The sequence below is a fragment of the Branchiostoma belcheri genome, unplaced genomic scaffold (assembly GCF_001625305.1).
Source record: "Branchiostoma belcheri isolate BF01 breed outbred unplaced genomic scaffold, Haploidv18h27 scaffold125, whole genome shotgun sequence".
NCBI lineage: Eukaryota > Metazoa > Chordata > Leptocardii > Amphioxiformes > Branchiostomatidae > Branchiostoma > Branchiostoma belcheri.
Window position 1 is genome coordinate 61,223 of NW_017802658.1, and position 19,139 is coordinate 80,361.

At 38.7% G+C, this 19,139-nt stretch overlaps 2 protein-coding genes across 22 annotated transcripts in view; both read left to right on the forward strand.

Annotated features, from left to right (window-relative positions):
• The window catches only part of LOC109463379 (epidermal growth factor receptor kinase substrate 8-like), a 64,948-nt gene that overhangs the window by 11,779 nt on the left and 34,030 nt on the right, over positions 1-19,139 (forward strand). The gene's annotated exons all lie outside the window — the stretch shown is intronic.
• Positions 6,470-9,662, forward strand: LOC109463382 (trihelix transcription factor GT-3a-like). 2 transcript variants are annotated; one of them, XM_019760175.1, is made up of 5 exons: positions 6,470-6,919; positions 7,330-7,494; positions 7,786-7,959; positions 8,150-8,569; positions 8,618-9,662. In XM_019760175.1, the coding sequence occupies exons 1-5, from the start codon at positions 6,574-6,576 to the stop codon at positions 8,728-8,730; spliced, it is 1,218 nt and encodes a 405-aa protein (XP_019615734.1). In that variant the 5' UTR covers positions 6,470-6,573; the 3' UTR covers positions 8,731-9,662. The 2 variants fall into 2 exon arrangements, with proteins under 2 accessions (XP_019615734.1, XP_019615733.1); XM_019760174.1 differs by having other exon boundaries at positions 8,150-9,662.

Genomic DNA, 19,139 nt, shown 5'->3' on the forward strand with positions numbered 1-19,139 from the left:
GTGCCATTACATGTCATAAATAATGAATGGATCTCCCCCCATCTTAATATCCTTTTGGTGTAATTAAATGGGTAATTGCTTTTTTATTAAATGGCTGTTTGTCCAAGGTACTGTCCAACAGCGATGCATATTGCACAAGATGTTGCCCAGAAAACTTAAGATGTTACCAAGATTCTGAGTCCTTGATGTACAAGGCGTATAATTAACAAATCGATTATTGGTTCTTATGTTGCAAGATAGGTCATAAATATAATAACAGTCTTAACGACAGTTACTTTATAGACTTGCTATGAATACATTGTATGTACATGTAGAGTTTCAGGGAATGAATGTACATGTATGTGTGAAGTACTATTGTAGTGAGTTTTTTGTCCAGCCACTGTGGTCATTTTGTAGAGAAATATTTTTACTACTAGTACTTAGTAACACCTTGTGTTAATGTGAAGTTAATGTGAAGTGCAGTCTTGCAAGTTGTAGATGAACTGTTAAGCTTGAAGGTCTATATGCCTGTTTCTCAGATTTTATGGGAAAACAATTTCACTGTCCACTTGCGACACCTGTTTGAAATAGATTTTAACACGTTCTTGGAAATAATTTTTTCTGCGCTGTTGCTTTTCCAGCTCTATTATCTTTTTTTCTAGTTCTTACATCTTACATTATTACGCTTCAGAGAAATATAGATATTATTGTGAATAACATTGTAAGTATAATTTTGAATTTGTGTATTGTACATGTAATATGAAATGTGCACATTTATTTATTATTACAAACACTTAAGCTTAATACTGTAAAATACACATGTATGCAAAAAGGTTTGTTTTGATGATATATACTACAGGCCATGCATAATGTAGCTAAAAGAAACTTGGTCAAAGTTTCTGTTGTTCCAAATCCTGTTTCCTTTCAACTGTCCTTAAGAAGACAAGGAGACTTCTATATGGCCCTTAATTGGTCCTGAGAACAACTAGTAAACTATGTCAGGGAAACAAAATATACTGGCTATTGTTGGGAAGAAACATGATCTGTTTAGAACATGGCGTTTCCCAGTGTCACTGTGTGCTTGTAGACCCCTGGAGCGTCCTTCTATGCAGCGTACCAGTATCTGTATCTACAGTCAAACCTGCCCAATTGCAAGGAAACCACCTGAAAAAAAGCAGTCACCTTGGACAGGTGGTCTACTTGAAGAGGGTAGCCTCACAACGTAACATGACTGAGACATAAATGGTTTCCAAGTCAAGATGTTTTAATGTAATATGCTGTAAGCATCTTCAGTTCTGTGGTTAGCTAATGCATGTGGGGAGGGTGGCACAATTTACGTCAAACAAAAAACACTGTCCATGGCCAGCAGTCGAGGCAAAAGCGAACCCAAGTCAGGGTGGTTTAACAGTTTATTCATAAAAACCAGCCTCGCAGCCTGTACAAAAACATGCTGAATAACACTGATTTTTTACAATTACTTGTCTTAAGCAAATACAAAAAAACATTGTTGCAATACATATACAAACACACGAACAAAAACATTGCAAAAAGCCTCACATGGGCACTAAAGTAAAGACCAGACAGTTCTAAGTTCATAATCTTACTGCGAAGACTCATTGTACATACGTTGCAGTCACATTGGCCAGGTGGTCACCCTGGACAGGTTGCTTAATGCTTGCGTCAATGGGGAAAATTTTTGAGACCGAGAAAAAGCTGTCACCATGGCCTTGGCACAGTTTTGACTGTATATAATTAGCTGGTTTATAACAGTGCGCTTTTCGATTGTACAGTGGCACCTAGTAGCTATATGTTACACTGCAGGAATTGTTGAAAGCTTTCCAATGGCCCATATCTATGCTAGCGCATCCAACTCCGACCAATCGTGGCTCGCTGGCAACCACAGCTAGTGATTACTTCCTGAAATCGATGAGTGTCGTGTTGCGAGCGTATGTTACACGCGGGACTACAGCGCAAGATGGCTGTTTCATGGGGCAGAGATTTCCCGCACACCAATCATTCTGGATAGGAGCAACGGCGTAACATAGCTGGCAGGAGGCTTGGAGTTATTAAAATGACGTTTAGGGCATGATAGCACTGCATCGTTGAAGTAGTGACTGTGGATTTCACATGTTTTTTGTGAATCAGAAAGTATGGAGAAGCTAGAAGAGTGCCAGTTAGGTGTTAGGTAGGTACATGTCAATTCTCTATTATAATCTTCTATACATAAGTTGTTTGTTTAACCTTTAACATGCTAATGTAGCCATTTGGCACCAAATTTTTAATAGTTTTTGGGGTTAGGTAACAGGATGAAGGTTAAAGGAGGTGTTGGATATAGGATGATTGTTTACGTGTTGATGGTTTTTATTCTTTTTGTTACGTAATATACAATGTATAGTATTACACACATTATAGACTGTTGTTTGTTTTGTTTTGTTTAGGATACATGCTGCTCTGAGACATTAATTTGCAATAAAATTATTTATTTGACAGGATTGGATATAGTTGGCCCAATAACCACAGAAGAATTTTTTTTTGCAAGTTGTTGACAGTTTTCTTTTTGACAGGTTTACACGTAAATGTAAGATTAGTATCAGAAAGAATGTACCATAAAATTTAGATTTACACGCTAGTAAACCTTACTAGATGGATTTTTAGAAAAAAATTATACCATGGACAAGACACAGTGGTCGAGCTGCAGTCACCCTGGTAATTGAATGGATATGGGTCAATTAATCCCTAATGCATCTGTCAAATGGTAAAACTAATTTTCCAATACCAGGGCTCAAAATGTACCATTTTCTCCGTATACCTGTCAAAAGTACCTTCACAAGACAAATTTTTCCCACTCTAATCTAAATGAAATCTTAACTTTACTTCCACAAGCATGCGTATTCAGGAAGCATTTCTAGCTTGAGGAAAATTCTTCAGAATGATTATTATGTCGATAAACAATAATGAAATCCCTGGTAGGCCTTTATGTAGACAAGGGAGGCATAAAAATCGTTACCAGAATACACATGGGTAGGGATTAAAACTGTATAATCAAGCAGTTTTGAAAGAAGAGGCTGAAAAATCAATGATTATAAATCTAGATGAAGTTAATGGATCATGGATAATAATAGTGTTTGTGTGTTGTGGAAAGACGTGTTTTTTTCCCAGGAGTTTTGTTTATTGTTTTTCTTTCTCCTGCTTCCAAAAGCTTCACATTAAAAATAAAATGTAGATTATTGTTTCTCACCTTGTTAATTTTGTGATGACATTAATTCATTGTTCTTTTGAGGATAGCTTGTAGCATAATGCATATGACAAATGTAAATATTTGTGTTTTTTTTTTTGGTAGTTGACTGTGATTCAATATTAAATTCATTGGATATTTGAACTTCCATATAAATATTTGGGATACCAGGTCTGAATTCTTTATAACAATAGCATAGGTCAAAGCAGTGCCTTTCAACTGTGGTTAAAATTGACATATCAATAATAAATAATAGGCATTGTAGCACATGCCAAAGTAATGCAGGGTTAGTCCAGGCCCTTCTAAATGGATTGGGGAGGGGGGCTTTCCACAGATTTTGTATTTTCAAAATCCCCATTTAAAAAGTGTCAAATCAAGGCCAAGTTTTAGATTTATTTTCTCGTTTCCTAAAAAGGAACATGACTTATTTCGACACAAACTTTAATTACATTGTACCTTACTGCATACATTTTGTACATGTAAACATATAGCCCTTTGCGAAACGCCTTTGGCCATACATGTATTTGGGCCATAAACACACATACTAAGCCATACGGGTCCATATTTTCTAGGGCAATGCCAGCTTGTGACCCTTTTATGTGGGCCATACAATATATCTGCCCTTCAAAGTTCTCATCTGGTGACCTCAATAAAAAACTAGAATGGATGTGTGGGGGAAAAGATCCAGTAAAGAGGTTTAGGATTTTAATACCACACAGGAAGGCATGCATGCAGACAGAGCTTTCAATGTGCCATCTTCATGCATTATATATGAGCTGTCCAAGGCTGTTAAGGAGGGTGTTAAGGTATTGAACCATGTACCGGGGCAGGTTGGGGTAGTTGTTGTGCGCCTTTATGACCAGTTGTCCTATCCATCTCTATCTAGGACGGACTAGTCCATTGCTTACGCTCGAAAGGGCCGTTAGGCAGATTTTTTTGCATATCCTTTCCTATTTTCATTACTCTTTTTATATATTTATTTTCTTATGTATATAAATTTTGTTTATTATTGGTGCCAATGGTATAAATGGTATATTATTGTATTTATGTGGAATTTTTATTCATTTCTTTTTTTAGGTATATAGTATTGTTGCATACATATTATACAATGTCAACTTAATACACAATTTATACAAAAATGTACAGGCATTCATGCCTCCCAAAATGTAGTTACCAGTAACTTTATTTGTATATGTCCAACAACAACAAATGAAAGATCAGAAGTGCATTCCGTTTTTAGTACATATTGTTGACAATGGTATTTTGTTGATTTATCTATTGTGAATTGCTATAAGTCAGGCATGTCGTTTTCTGTGTGTGCGTGTTTGTACAAAGTGGAGTTAGATCCAACATGAAAGAAAAGTTGATACCAACCATAATCCTGACGTTTAACCTTCTTCTACTCTGTAAACTACAGATGGCATGTTCCCACACTGCGGTGTGATGATCTCTGTGTTCCAGCTTGCAATTTTTTTCCGTCATTTCAATTTTATTTGTAACATCGTATCGATGAAGGTTAGACATCCAGGTAATAAGATACGGCAAAAAGCAGTTACTCAAGCAACTGATTTTGGAAACGGTCAGACGTTTCAGCTAGTATCCAAGTAAGCTAGCTTTGGTCACTGACTGAGAGACCAGAGGAGAAATGCAGGTTTATACGCACAAACTATTGATTGATATGCAAATAAGTGAAGACAACTTTTTGGAAGTCCAAAAAGCTACAAAAGTTAGACAAGTTAAGACAAGATGATGCAAATCGAAAGGGGATGCCGCTGGCTAAAAAATCGTAGGGGGGTCTGGGGACAATTGTTCCTACAGGAAAAACTTTGAAATCCTTTTTCCTAGGACCATGAAATTTTGCTACCGTAAAGACAAAGTGACTTACAGTAATGGTAAGGGGTTAAACTTTTTATGAGTTACTTTAATGTTATGATGTGACCATATAAACCAATTTTAACCTTGAACCTTTAGTATAAGCCAAGTTAGACTTTACAATGTATTTGTGTGCAGGCCTTGTTTTAATGAATTCCTAATTTTTTTCTGAATCCATGCAGACTTTTTTTTTAAAGATTTGCAGAATAGATCCATTTTCAATATTGTTTTTTTTTCACTCTCATATTAGTCATAATGCTGCTTTTTTGTATGAGTCACTGGCCTGTGTTCTGAAAAACATTAGACCTAGGAACTTTCTTGTAAAACAAGACATCCGGTGACAAGTTTCCAAGTACTAGACAGTCTGGGTCCTTGTCGGCCAAGTTCTCAGGTTACTGTCACTATGTGGCTGGACAGCATTCCTACCCAGTCAGTATTTCATACGGAAACACTACGGATCGTTAGGCACCCACGTATATCATTGGAGGCATTCGCAAGGGTTTTTGCTTCCCAGTGTTACAGTTGTACAGTTGAAAACTTACTTAAAGTTAAACGTACAAATTTATGATTGTTTCAAGTTATGCAATTTTTTGGCTTTCTTACAGAAAGTAATTGTAATTCAATAGTCTTTCATGTACTTGTCTTGTCACTGTCACATTATTGGTAAAAATGAGAGCAAGACTTTTCTAAATTTTAAGAAATACAGCCAAATTGTCTGAGATGACCACCTGTGGGACCAAGAAAAATGGTCTTCTTAGACAAAAAGCATGGAGACAAGACAGAGAACAGAAAAAATGCAGCAAAATTCCTACCCATTTTACAGTAGACTCTCCCATAGAGTGACAGGTTGTTGCATTTCTTGCATATTTTAATGTCAGAAACTTAATGTCATAATGGCCTACCATATTGTACTCAAGAGAACCATTAATATGATATGTCCTTGGGTACCAAACATTGCTACAAAAGACTGTCTAGTATAAGTGGAACTTCCTCCCCAATGCCTTCCAATATGATGAACAGCTATGCTTGAATAGGGCTTGAGCCATTGTTTGCATAGTGGGTGGAGCCCATTAAAGAAATGGGCGTGAAAACACCTCTGCATCTTAGGGGCACTTTAGACTGACGACGGTTCGATAGTCGTACGAATGTTTATCGTCAAGATGTTGCCGGCGACGGTATTTTATCACCGTCTAAACACGATCAAAATAGTCGCACGACGGTAATCCTCGAATCGTCGTCACTACCACCTCGGACCCTATCGTGCGATCCTTCAGCGGGGGGTCCGAGACGCAGTTTCCCCCGTATAAAGTGAACCGTCGCCGGCGAAGGAAGTGGGAGGTCATGGGTCATATGCAAATAAGCCCGCTAGCGCCACTTCCTGTCCAAGCACGTCGCCACACGAGGAAACCCGCGCCATTTTCCTGTGTTGTTTTCTTTTTGTTCAAGCCTTTTTTGGACTATTTTGACAAGTATTGAAGCACAAGGCTATGGCAGAAGGCCGTGGGAAGATTTGGAGCGATGAGGAGACGCGCTGTTTGCTGGGTTTGTGGGGAGATCAGCGCGTTCTCTCCCAACTCGAGACGGCGAGGAACAAGGAAGCGGTGAAGAAGTTGGTGGATGGTATGCGCCATGAGGGTTTTGACCGCACTGCACAACAGATTAGAACAAAAATGAGAGACCTGAAGTATCGCTACCGAAAGGCCAAAAAACAAAACGAGCGCAGTGGGAGTGGGAGGATTACCTGCCCATACTACGATGAACTGGACCGTCTTCTCGGTGGTAGACCAGCCACACGGCCACACAACACAGTGGAGGCCAATTTCTCAGGCTCAGGTATTTAGAAACTTTTCAGAATTTTAACACTTGCTTGAAGCACAGGCTATAGTCTACATTTGTTAACGGTGTTGTGTAGATAGATACTATGCAACATTTGAACAGTCTCTACAACAGTTATACTTTTTATTTTTGATGTGTGAGGAACATTTAAATATATAATTCATATATATCACTTAAATATATAATTCATATATATATACAATATATTTAAAAATATATATACATATATATTTCCCACGTCAACAACATGTCTTAAGGTAGACACATAAGAATTATAGTTACAATATCTAACATCTATAATTATATTTATATAACTTATTGTTACAAATGGCAATAAACATACATTCAGCAATGGTTTTATGTATATTGTAGACTGTTGTTAAGGTATTTTGACTTTTATTTTACAGAGTCATCAGAAGATGAAGATGACGATGACACAGCGTCAACGAGGTCCATCACACCACCGCCTGACAGTTCTGCAGAAAGCACTGGTGGTGATACAAGTGTGCTCTCTATAGTCAGCAGTGGGGATGGGGATGGGGATGTGGAGGACATGCCCACTGACCCAAAAGGCAGGTGTTGTTGAAAGCAATTTTCATGCTATTTTCTTCTTTGTAGATTTTATGTATGCATTGGGGAATGAAATAATGACAAGGAATATAATCTTCAAACCTTCCAACTGAGAAGTATTCATGTAGTCAGAATTGTTTTTATTTTTTTCAATCACTGTCACATGTCATACCATTAAGTATGTGTCGAAATAGAAGACCCAGAATATGAACCAATGATCTTTTTTTTTTTCTGTACAGTATGGTGAACTTACAATTGTAATTGATGGACTTTCTGTAATTTCTCATTATCAGACAAGGACCAGACTGGGAATGAGGCGGAGAAAGGGCAGACTGGGAATGAGGCAGAGAAGGGGCAGACTGGGAAGGAGCCGGAGAAAGGGCAGACTGGGAAGGAGCCGGAGAAAGGGCAGACTGGGAAGAAGACACGGAAGCCTTCGGCTGAAGACAGGAAACGAAAGGGGCCAGGTAATATTAATATAACTCTTGCCGATTAATATCTGTGTGGATAAGGGAATAAATGCACCATATGCGTTGATAAGATGTACTTTTAGGAAAACAAACCTGCATATTACTACCTAATGGTGTTATAAATTAGTCCTGTAGCTTTTTTTGCATAGTATATTTTTTAAGCCTGTGTTTTTGTTCTTCTGGCTAGTGTTCAAGAAGGTTGATGTGAACAAGAAGAAGAGCAGGGTGGAATCTACAATGGAAGGCCTTCAGCAGTCCATGTCCAAAGTACAAGAAGAAGGACTGAAAAAACAGGTGGAGATAAATAAAGAAAGGGATGAAAGCTGGAGGGAGCACGAGCTCCGAATTAGTAAACTACAACAGGAGGCGGATAGGGACATGATGTCCAACATGATGGGACAATTCATGGGGATGATGGGCCAATTCATGACCATGTTTGGCCCTGGAGGCATGCCCCAGCACCGCCCCATGTATCAGTATGGTGCCCATCCGAACAACCCTCCCTTCCAGAACCGCGGCCCCATGCCAAATCGCCCCCCCTTTCAGGACCCTGCTGTAGGTGCCGGCTACATGCAAAATCGCCCCCCCTTTCAGGACCCTGCTGTAGGTGCCGGCTACATGCCAAATCGCCCCCCCTTTCAGGACCCTGCTGTAGGTGCCGGCCGCATGCCAAATCGCCCCCCCTTTCAGGACCCTCAACCCTCTCAGGGAAACAGTGCTGCTGATGTTGACACCAGTGCTGCTGAACCAACATATTTAAACCTGTAGGTATACTGTTTCAGTTTCCCAGCTAAACCACCCCCCACCCTCTGCTAAACTGGTGCAGGTGCCGGCCCCATGTCAACCCCCCCACCACCCCTTTAGGGGACCCTCAACCCTCTCAGGGAAAAGAAGTGCTGCTGATGTTGACAATCCACCTGTAGGTACACTTAAGACCTGTTTCAGCCTGAGGTCACTCTCAGATATCAAACTTTATTATAAACATGAACAAGTGTGACAGGGACTTTTGCAAATGTATACAGCACAGGTTTTTTTATGCCATACAGATGACTTGTTCCCCGTTGGGATGTTAACCTTGTTGCTTAGAGTATTACTAAAAGAAACTGTTTATTGCTATAATATTAGTATATATATATATATCTATTTTTGCAAAACATATGAAAACAAGTGCGACCTGATACTACAGTGCAATTCCTATGTATCTCACTCTCAGGTATCAAACTTAAACATGAACAAGTGTGACAGGGACTTTTGCAAATGTATACAGCACAGGTTTTTTTATGCCATACAGATGACTTGTTCCCCGTTGGGATGTTAACCTTGTTGCTTAGAGTATTACTAAAAGAAACTGTTTATTAGTATATATATATATCTATTTTTGCAAAACATATGAAAACAAGTGTGGCTTCATACTACAATGCAATTCCTATGTATCTCACTCTCAGGTATCAAACTTTATTATAAACATGAAGCAAGTGTGACAGGGAAGTTTTGCAAATGTATACAACACAGGTTTTTTAATGTCATATGCATAACTGGTATTTTGAGATAATGTGTTGTCTCATAGCCATTGTACATCATGAACATATTAACTGAGGCGAACCATTAAACACACCTGAGCCCAAAGGAGGAAACGCATATGTTCCGTACAGAAAAATGGAAATGCAAATGACTTATAAAGGAGCGTTGCCCAGGGGGAAACCGGCAGCAAATAGTCGGGCCAAGGCGTCCCTGGCCACACTTGGCCTCACCTGCTGGATTGGCCTCACCTGCGGGTTGTAGGCAGCAGCAGGGATATTCCAGTGGTTAAAGTAGTTCTCTCCATGCTGCTCGCAGACGTTATGCAAGATGCAACATGCCGTCACCACCGTTGGGACCCGGTCCAGATCGATCTTCAGTTCCTCAGAAAGGCACCGCCACCTGCCCTTCAGCCGGCCAAAAGCACATTCAACAGTCATTCTTGCCCGACTCAGGCGGTAGTTGAATGTAGTCTTCTCTTGGCTCAGGTGACCGTTGTCTGGATAGGGCTTCATAAGCCATGGCAGGTGGGGGTAGGCTGCATCGCCCAGCAGCACTACGGGAACGTCAGTTCCAGAGATCCTCCGGTTGAACTCCTAAAAAACAAAAAGCATAAAATGTAATGGTAAATATTTATATTAACGTCAATATATTCATTGGGTGTAATTGCACTCTCTTCTATCAGTTGAAAGGAATCGTTAGAGAAATGCGTCAGCATTCTTCAATGGAATTACATTTATTCTTTACCTTTCCTCTAGGTGTAAAGGAAATACTCATACCTGTGGAAACAAGCTCAATCCATTTCCTCTGGTCGCACGTCTGAAGACTGGGGAGTTTCGCAGAACACGCGCATCATGGACGCTTCCAGGCCACCCAGTGTACACATCGATGAATCTGTTACAGATGAAATGAATATATCTGAATATTCTTTTTGGGAGGCCGACAGTTATTTTATACATAGTAGCATGCATACATGGTAGCATAATAAACCATGCAATGGCAGATCTTTATGTTGACCCAGGTAAGTTCTTGAAAACATTTCATTTATTGAGAACAGGCTTGCAAATGTACAGGTCCTATTATTTCCCAAAAATTAAGCTCCAGGTATGAAGTGCCCACTATTATCCTTGCGAAAGTGGACCAAAACATCACACAATTTAAGACTATTGGCACGAGGACTCCTGGGTGTGTGTAAAATATATGTGTATAGTGTACCTTAAAGTTGACATGCTCCATGTAAACATTAAATTTTTAAGCAGAAATTGTTGGTTACACAGTAGCAACACTCATACATGTTTGATGACATACCTATATCTGTAGTCCACAATGCCCTGGAGCACCATGGAATACCACCCCTTTCTGTTGTAGAAATCCGTTCGAAGGTCAGCTGGGGCCTTGACTTCAATGTGTGATCCGTCTATTGCTCCTCCGCACTGGGGAAACCCCCACCTTTCTTCATATCCCCGTACTATTTCTGTCAGTCTTTCTCCTCGGGGAAAAGTCAGGTATTGGGGTCCCAAGATGTCCACTACTGCATTGCAAACTTCGTACACAATATTGCTAACGGACCCTTCGCTAACGCCGAAAAGGTCCGCGACTGTCCGCAATAAATCTCCCGAGGCAAGCCAGTAGATACCGATAGCCAGGCGCGTCTCCGCGGTTATTGCCTTACGCATGCGGGTGTCATTGCGGCGTAGCACATGTTGGACATTATTAAGCAGTAAAACAAACGTAGGTCTCCTCATCCTAAACCGCCTATACCATTGAAAGTCGTCAAACGTGAGTGCGATCCTCTGCCACCAATGGTTACTTCTTCGGTACGAACCGAACCGCCGATCCACATGCCTGGCTTCCATAATGGCCAGGCCGGCCGCAGCACCGAACGCCGGGTCCAAACCCGGGTATTGCTCGTCTCGGTACATGCGCCTCATAGCCCTCCTTTGCTGGGCACGTACTCGTCGTCTCGCCCGCATGGCAGCACGAGTTAAAAGCAGAAAAATGACAATCTGCTGCAGCATGACGAAAAACAGCGGTTCTCCCGCCATTTTGAATTCGCGCGGCAAGATGTCAGAGGTCATATGTCAATGAGGGTCATACGTGCGCTAGCCTGCGCTGCGGGTGTCCGCCACGCTGCCTGCCCCTGTGTCTAAAGTCAGCCGTCGCCCACAACGATTGTCGTGCGATCGTATACCGTCGTCAGTCTAAAGTCGGCCTTAGTATGATTAAGAAAGAGAAGAGTAGATATTGTTCACCCAAGTGTGAAAAAAATCAGTCTTTTGTAATTACAGTTTAGCTTGTGTTAATGCTCAGAAAAATAGGAACAATCTAAAAGGTTGCACGTACTTAGCTTTAAAGTAATTGTTTGGCAAGTTTTTTGGGTTAAAACCTTAACTCAAGATTGTGTTGTAGAAGCTAAAAGGGTATACAATGACGGCTACTGGGTGTTGGCTAGTATGTACAAAGTGTGTCCGCTCGTTCGGTCAACACAATTAACACAGCAACAATTGCAATGTCGTTTCCTAGTTACCCCCCCTAAGGACATTGCTAGTGTTTCCTCGCAAGCGTATGTTGGACTGTTTCAAAACAAAAACTTGAGTGGATTTTTTAAAAAGTATTTGCTTTGCATGGAGATAATAACTCGTTGAAGAATGGTTTACAGTTTGACATCAGATTCAGAAGAATATTTTAAAGAAACTTTTGCTTAAAATCTTGTAACTACATTCTATTGAATTTCTAAATGTTTAAGAAAACGTTGAACAATATTGGACATGGTGGCCTGCTGAGGAGACTGACCTAGTCCCTTGGGGGGAAAATGACCCAGTAACAGGGACAGTTTTGGGTAGATGATGTCATGAATCCAGGATTATGAATATTTCCTGAAATATTTCCGGAACATTTTTGTGGCAGGAAAAGCCTCAAGGTACAGGATTGTGTGGCAAAATGTACTTGTTTCAAAGCAGGAAGTAACTGTCAAAAAATTGAAGAATTGACAGGGATTTGATGAGGTCTTTGAACTCTAGCTTTCTGTACTGAGCAGGCTAGTTCAACTTCAAGTCATTATTAACAGGGCTCGAAATACCACCTTCATATACAGTACAGGTTATGTGCAGGTAAAACTGGAGCTGTGCAGGTATTTCTTATGTTTACCTGTACCTTACCTGCACTGGTCCATGTACTGGGTTTACATATACAAATGTAGGTGTATGTCACAGTGACATTGTGGAATTTTAGTGTTATGTGAGCACTGCATTGACTGTTATACCAAGTAAATTGGTTATACCAACTATGAAGTATAAAAGAAATAATGCAAATTGTTTGTAAGAAGTTTTCACTACTAAATTCTGAGTGGTGCAAGTAAAACTTTTCTGATACAGAAAAATCGAATTTGATTTTGAACCCTGGCATAGGACAACTTTTAGCTGGATGTGGATGAAATGTTAACATCCGTGTCCATAATATCGCTAGGGTCCATAATATCGCCACCTTGAGAAAAAGTGTGCTTATAGATAATTCTACTGCAACATACTTTTGGTATGCACTCCTTCACACCTCAAATGTACATACCTAGGGTATGTTGCAGTAAAAATATCTTAAAGCACACTGTTTCTCAAGGTGGCGATATTATGGACCCTGGTGATATTATGGACACAGATGTTACCTACCAAGCAGAAAACACAGAAGACAGATATTTACTTCTTGGCTTTTGGGTGTAAATATTTGCAAACGATTTCCATCATGCGTCATGACTTCATGCTCTCTTGCGTAGGGAGTATAGGGGTCCAGTCAGGCATAAAACCTAGCTGTCCAATAATTATTATTTCAGCCATATTTGTACTCGGTACACAAGCCTTAGTATTACATGTGTACTAAGTTATGGTCATATATGTCTTATGGTCACAATTTTATCACCGATAACTGCAATAATGTAACGTAGCTTGAGGAATGTTCAAGTTTCGTTATTTTGAAGAAATTCTTAGTGCTGTATTGTAAGATTTTTAAAAATGGAAAAAAAGGACAACTTACAATGTTTGAAAGACAATGCAATTGTATATTGATGCAATAGCAAATATGGGAGATATGCTGGCTTCGTACATGTAGATATTTTATATGAACAATGGCTTTGTAAGATGCAGCTCTTTTGTCAAGATTAGGACCTCTTTGTGATACATATGAACTTGAAGTTTGAGTGCTAATTGTTTTATTATGATATTATATATGATAATAATGACATGCCAGCTTTGTCCGAAGAAGTATTCCCCTTAGACAGAATCATCATACCCTCAAATGTGGGTATTTAAAAATTCAAAAAAATACTATGAATCAAATACAGCTGGTGATGTTAAAAGACTTATTGTATGTGACAATTATGTAAATGGGAAATAATATCCAGGATTATTTCAAACTTAGGCCACACCAATTTAATTTGTTGTTTCTCAGATTTTTTTCTGAGAAAATCTGGAGCGAAAGGACAAAAAAAAAAACAGGCCAAGGCACCCCATGATAGCCGGAAATGTTACAATATGAGCCATGAAGTGAACATACCAGGCTGGTTTATAATTAAAACAATAGATTATGAACTTTTAATGAAACAGAATTGCATTATTACATTGGAAAACTTTAATAACTAGGAAGAAAAGGACTTTCTTGAACCGTTGCGGCCAAAATATGTCTTTCATTGAGCATTTTGCAGTTGATTTAGAACCTAAATTTTTTTTTTTGCAAATCAGAAAAAAATGGACAGGGCGTATCCGAGAAACAGCAAATTACATTGGTATGGCCTTATAACATTCCATGGTGCACAGTTTGACAAGGACGGACTGTTCCACCACACCTTTGACACACAGGTGTTTTCACCTTTGACTCACCTGTGCTAAAGGGTGTGTCTTCTTTTCTGTAATTAAAGTCAACAGGTTGCTAGGACTGAAACAACAAACAATTGTGTTGTTACAACAACTGAGTCATCCCTATGGACTGTTATGAAATGTGGTGTCCCCTTTTGGGAGGACTTCTGTCACATATAAGGCCACACCAATTTAATTTGCTGTTTCTCGATCGGGTTTGCCTCTTCATTTTTTTCTGATTTGAAAAATTTTGAAAAATTCTGAAGTCAACTCAAAAATGCTCATATTTTGCCCCCAGCAGTTGAGGAAAGTCATTTTCAAACATTTTTTGTCCCTTCCTCATTCAATATGATCTGGATTGACATTCTACATATAACTTAGTTGTTGTAAGTTGAAACGTTTTCTAGAGATGATTGTGCTTGTTATGTTATATATGTACATGTAATACTATGTCACCTAATGATATTATTAAGTTTTAAAGGTGATTTGAGATGGGAAAATCCTCAAGCAAAGAAGCTTAGGGAAGAGCCAGATTTCAAGGTTGCTGTATGTATATTTAAACTGACAGGAACCAAAGGTATCATGTGGTCATAGGGGTTTGCACAGAAGACTTGGACCATTGTTTGGAGAGATGTGTTGTTGTTTGCTCAAGAAGTGGTCCGTGTTCCTCAAGGCCATTTTGTTGTCTTGTACGCGCAGTGACTTCTTCTAAACTAGTAATGTATACTGTACAAAGCACTGACTATATAGCATTTAACTGTACACAGTGTTTCTAGATGGTCAAACTAAGGGAAAATAAAAGTTAGAGTAACTTTTGGCAGTGGAAATTAGCAAGGGATATAAATGTTGTCTTTTCCGAGTATGATTTCAAAGGCACAGAACTTCAAGACTACTGTACATTTTTAGGATAAAAGTTTTGCTTGTTTTTTTTTCTTCTTTAATCTTTTCAACACAAGTAATCCTAACCCACTTCTAGAGCCAGTAGCAAGTTGATCAAAATTTATGTACATTGAAAGTCAACATCAGTTGTATTAGGAAGTTGTTCAAGTTGGTGTGGTGGAGTTGATGTCTTTTGGACCCAGATCTTACAGAAATGCACATGCATTATGGTTTTGCAGGGCTCGAAATTCATTTTTGGGAATAGGTGCACTGGTGCACCCAACCTTAGATATTGGGTGCACAAAATTTTCTGTGGGTGTACAATATAAGATAAAATAAGTAGAATGTCAGCGAAAACTAAATTATGTTTTGTTTCTAAAGAAAAATACTACAAGAATGATCTATTTTTCTGATACTTACATGTAGATTTTAAGAATATGCTGCATACTAGTACTACACTCTAAATTTAACATCTTGACATATATGTAAACCTACAAAAAACATTTGGGTGCACACAAATTTGGGTGCACTAAGGTGCACATGCACCCAGTATTTTCAGCCCTGTTTTGTCTAAAAGGATTACGATAATACGGATAATCCACCCTTTGAGCCTCAATCTCTGGTAGAGTTCGTCTGAACAACTTTTGTAATTCTTTTCTACCCACCGCTTTCGCACCCAAAAAACTTTGTCAGCCTTCAAACTCAAGCAACAGTCGATGATGTATGGGTCATACAGAACATATTCATCGTCATGGCAACTAATCTCCATCACCATGGCAACGGGAAAGCCTGCCCGTACCTCCAGATATCGGGGACAAGGTTTATCCACTTTAAATGTGGTGTTTATTTCAAAGAACTTCTGTAGTATCCCTTTATATATGGAGGAATGACATTGTTATAGGAAAAAAAGATGTCCTGACTATGCCATGTATTAGTAGTTGTATATGCAAATTTAGATGCAACAGATTTCTGCATAAATGATTGGTTATGTTTTCAGAATAACCTTTTATGACAAAAAATTATAATTATCAATAGCTGTTCAAAAACTACACGTTTAGAAAGTAAGTTTATTACATTTAAATGCATCTTGGTTTAAAGGTACACATATACAGTGTCATGTACAATGTTATAATAAGAGACAGGTTTAGTACACAATACATTTACATTGTATACATGACTTGTACAGTGTTCAGATACTATACATAACATAACATAACATAACATAACATAATAATGGTCGGATAAAGAGGCTATATAGCCTTTAAAAATCCGCTTCTTAAGCTAAACATTAAACAACACAAATATAAAGTTCAGTTCTAAAGTTCAGAGTTAAAATGTGAGAGTTTGTGGGAGTTTCTTAGGTAAAATCAATGTTGTACTCCTTCCCCTTCCAGTAATTGTCTATCTTTGACTTAAAAATATTAACAGTTAATTTCCTATATAATAGGAAAATTGATTGATCATGACTAGTGGCTTATATATAAATGCTACGTTTTGTAATATATATAGTATGATATATATTTGTAATATTGCAGTAATGCCTATAAGGTTATAGACAATATTGGAAGGTATTCATATGTGTGCCAGTATAGGCCATAATACATGTCCTACATTAGGGAGCTTAGCCGATAAAGCCTCTGCTATATGTGTTATCGATTTCTTGATGATAACACATTTTCTTGTAAGCTGAAACAAATCAATGATAGGGAAACATCTGCCCCTGTCATGGAATTGATGAAACCATTTCCTGATGTCTCTATGCTCTATTTGTCTACAATCAAGAAGGTTTAACCTCGAATAAACCTCCTTGCTCTGACATTTTATTTCATACGCAATATTATGTCTTATTGAATTTCTTGTAACTGATTTGATTTTGAGTATTTCTTCTTATTCCCTTCAATTGTTTTTTATGCTATTCCATTACAAATAGTGGATACCAAGAAAACATTTTCTTTAAAAATATCATGTTCTTTTTGGGGTTCCTTATTTTTTTAGGGTGCAGGTAAAATAAAACAATCAAAGACCAAGACAATATGAAAAGGGGGAGAAACAGACCAAATGCTTTCTCTTTTATTTCAATTACTACAATTTAGCTCGTTGATTTTTTTTTCTACTACTAGTACTAGAATCCTATAGCTAGTTTCTACCAAGGAGTTTTAATTCTCCTTGCTTCAAGTTCAACAAATTTTATTTTGCTCCTTGTCTGAGCTGTTGTTCCCCCTTTCATTGTCATTCCGATTTTAAAAGGCTTCCTTCAATTTGCATTTCAAAACAAGTTTGAATTTCCAATTATCAAACCATGGTGTGATTTTTTAATGGAATAGCTATTGTTGTTTCCTATTATTTTGCCTCCTTTGATTCTGAAATGGCCTCTTTTCTGCAGATGAACTGTTTCAGTTTGCGCTGCTCCTGTTTCTGTTCCTCTCCCTCTACCCGTGGTCGCCCTTCCTCCTTCTCCGACAAACCCAGACGCAGGTAGCTTCCGTCCGTGTACGCACGTCTCCGCGTACGCACGTCTGCGTGCATGAGCGCATCGGCTCGCATGCACGAACACGACCGACAGGATGAGCTGTCTGACTTGCAACAAAAGGCCCGAGTCTCCCGAACTGCCTGAGATCATCAGGTAGACAGGACACAATGTCTTGTCGTCTGAGTAGCTTTTAAAAGGCCACAACATACAGTTTATTTTCTTGGTTTCCTGTCGCAATTTTCAAGGTCAAAATCAAGGAAAACTAAAGGAAAAAAAAGATAAAAACAGAAGGCTAGCTAGAACTGGGAGAAACACTTCAAGCTGAATGTATACTCCCTGAATCTAATAATAAGGTACAGTCTCCAATATCCCTATGGGCGACTCAACCATAGTAAGCACGTCGGCAGAACGCACTGCGCCTGCGCAGAACCCTGTATTTTCACGTTTTTCGGTAGATTTTTGGTCAACGTTGCATTGGAATTTTGTCCGTTGCAGAGGATATCTTTTCCAACATATTACATTTGGAAAGACGAGATGTTTTCCTTATATGCGCGAATACGACGGTCACCTTATATGAGACATTCTGCCAAAGTGCTATGTACAATACATTACGGGTTTCGCGCGGGTGCAGTACGTTCTGCCGACGTGCTACCATAGTATACTCTGACAATCCTAAGCCTATAAAGGAACATAGGGATGTTGAAACATAGGACTGTCTCCTGGTACAGACTTTCCTCTCATAAAATGTAGTTTTTCATGTTGGTCTTCCAAATCTACATTCTGATCTTTTGAAACAGGGAACCAAGAAATTAACTAGATGTGGCCTGAATGTGGGATGACTGAACTTGCCTGTTTGGGGCTCAAAATACCAACCTTGATGACTAATACCTGTCAGTCTTTCCCTCCGAGGGTTGTCAAAATGTGTTTTCAAACACATTACTAAAGCTAAAAGCATGTCTGCTTGTGTGTGGTCATTTCTCTAATGTGACAGTCTTGCACTTTGTCTTGAGTTGTCTTGTGGATTTAATAATTTCCATTATAGGAAGTTGCTTTTAGGATATGAAAAATATTGTAGCATACTTGTTTATCAGTGTTTTGTGATTATATTAGTTAGGAAATGATAATGTTTAAAAGGATAGCTGCAAAGGCTATAGCTACAAAATGCATAATTTGCTTGTTTTTCTTGATTGATAAGAAAATAATTTTTAAAAATGCATCAAGCCCCACAAATTCTTAATGGGATAACTTCCTTTAGCATGATTTATAGCATACCTGCTTAATGCAAGCAAATAAGATGTAGAAACAAATATGTTTCCCTTCCATACTTATGGAGTGAAATATAACAACCAAATTTGAAAGCAAATGTAAGTCAGGCCTATTCATATCTTTAAAGAAAACAAAAAGGTTTTTTTTAGAAAATTATTGAATACAGCTTTCATGGAAAGTACAAGAATTGCTAATTCTTATTT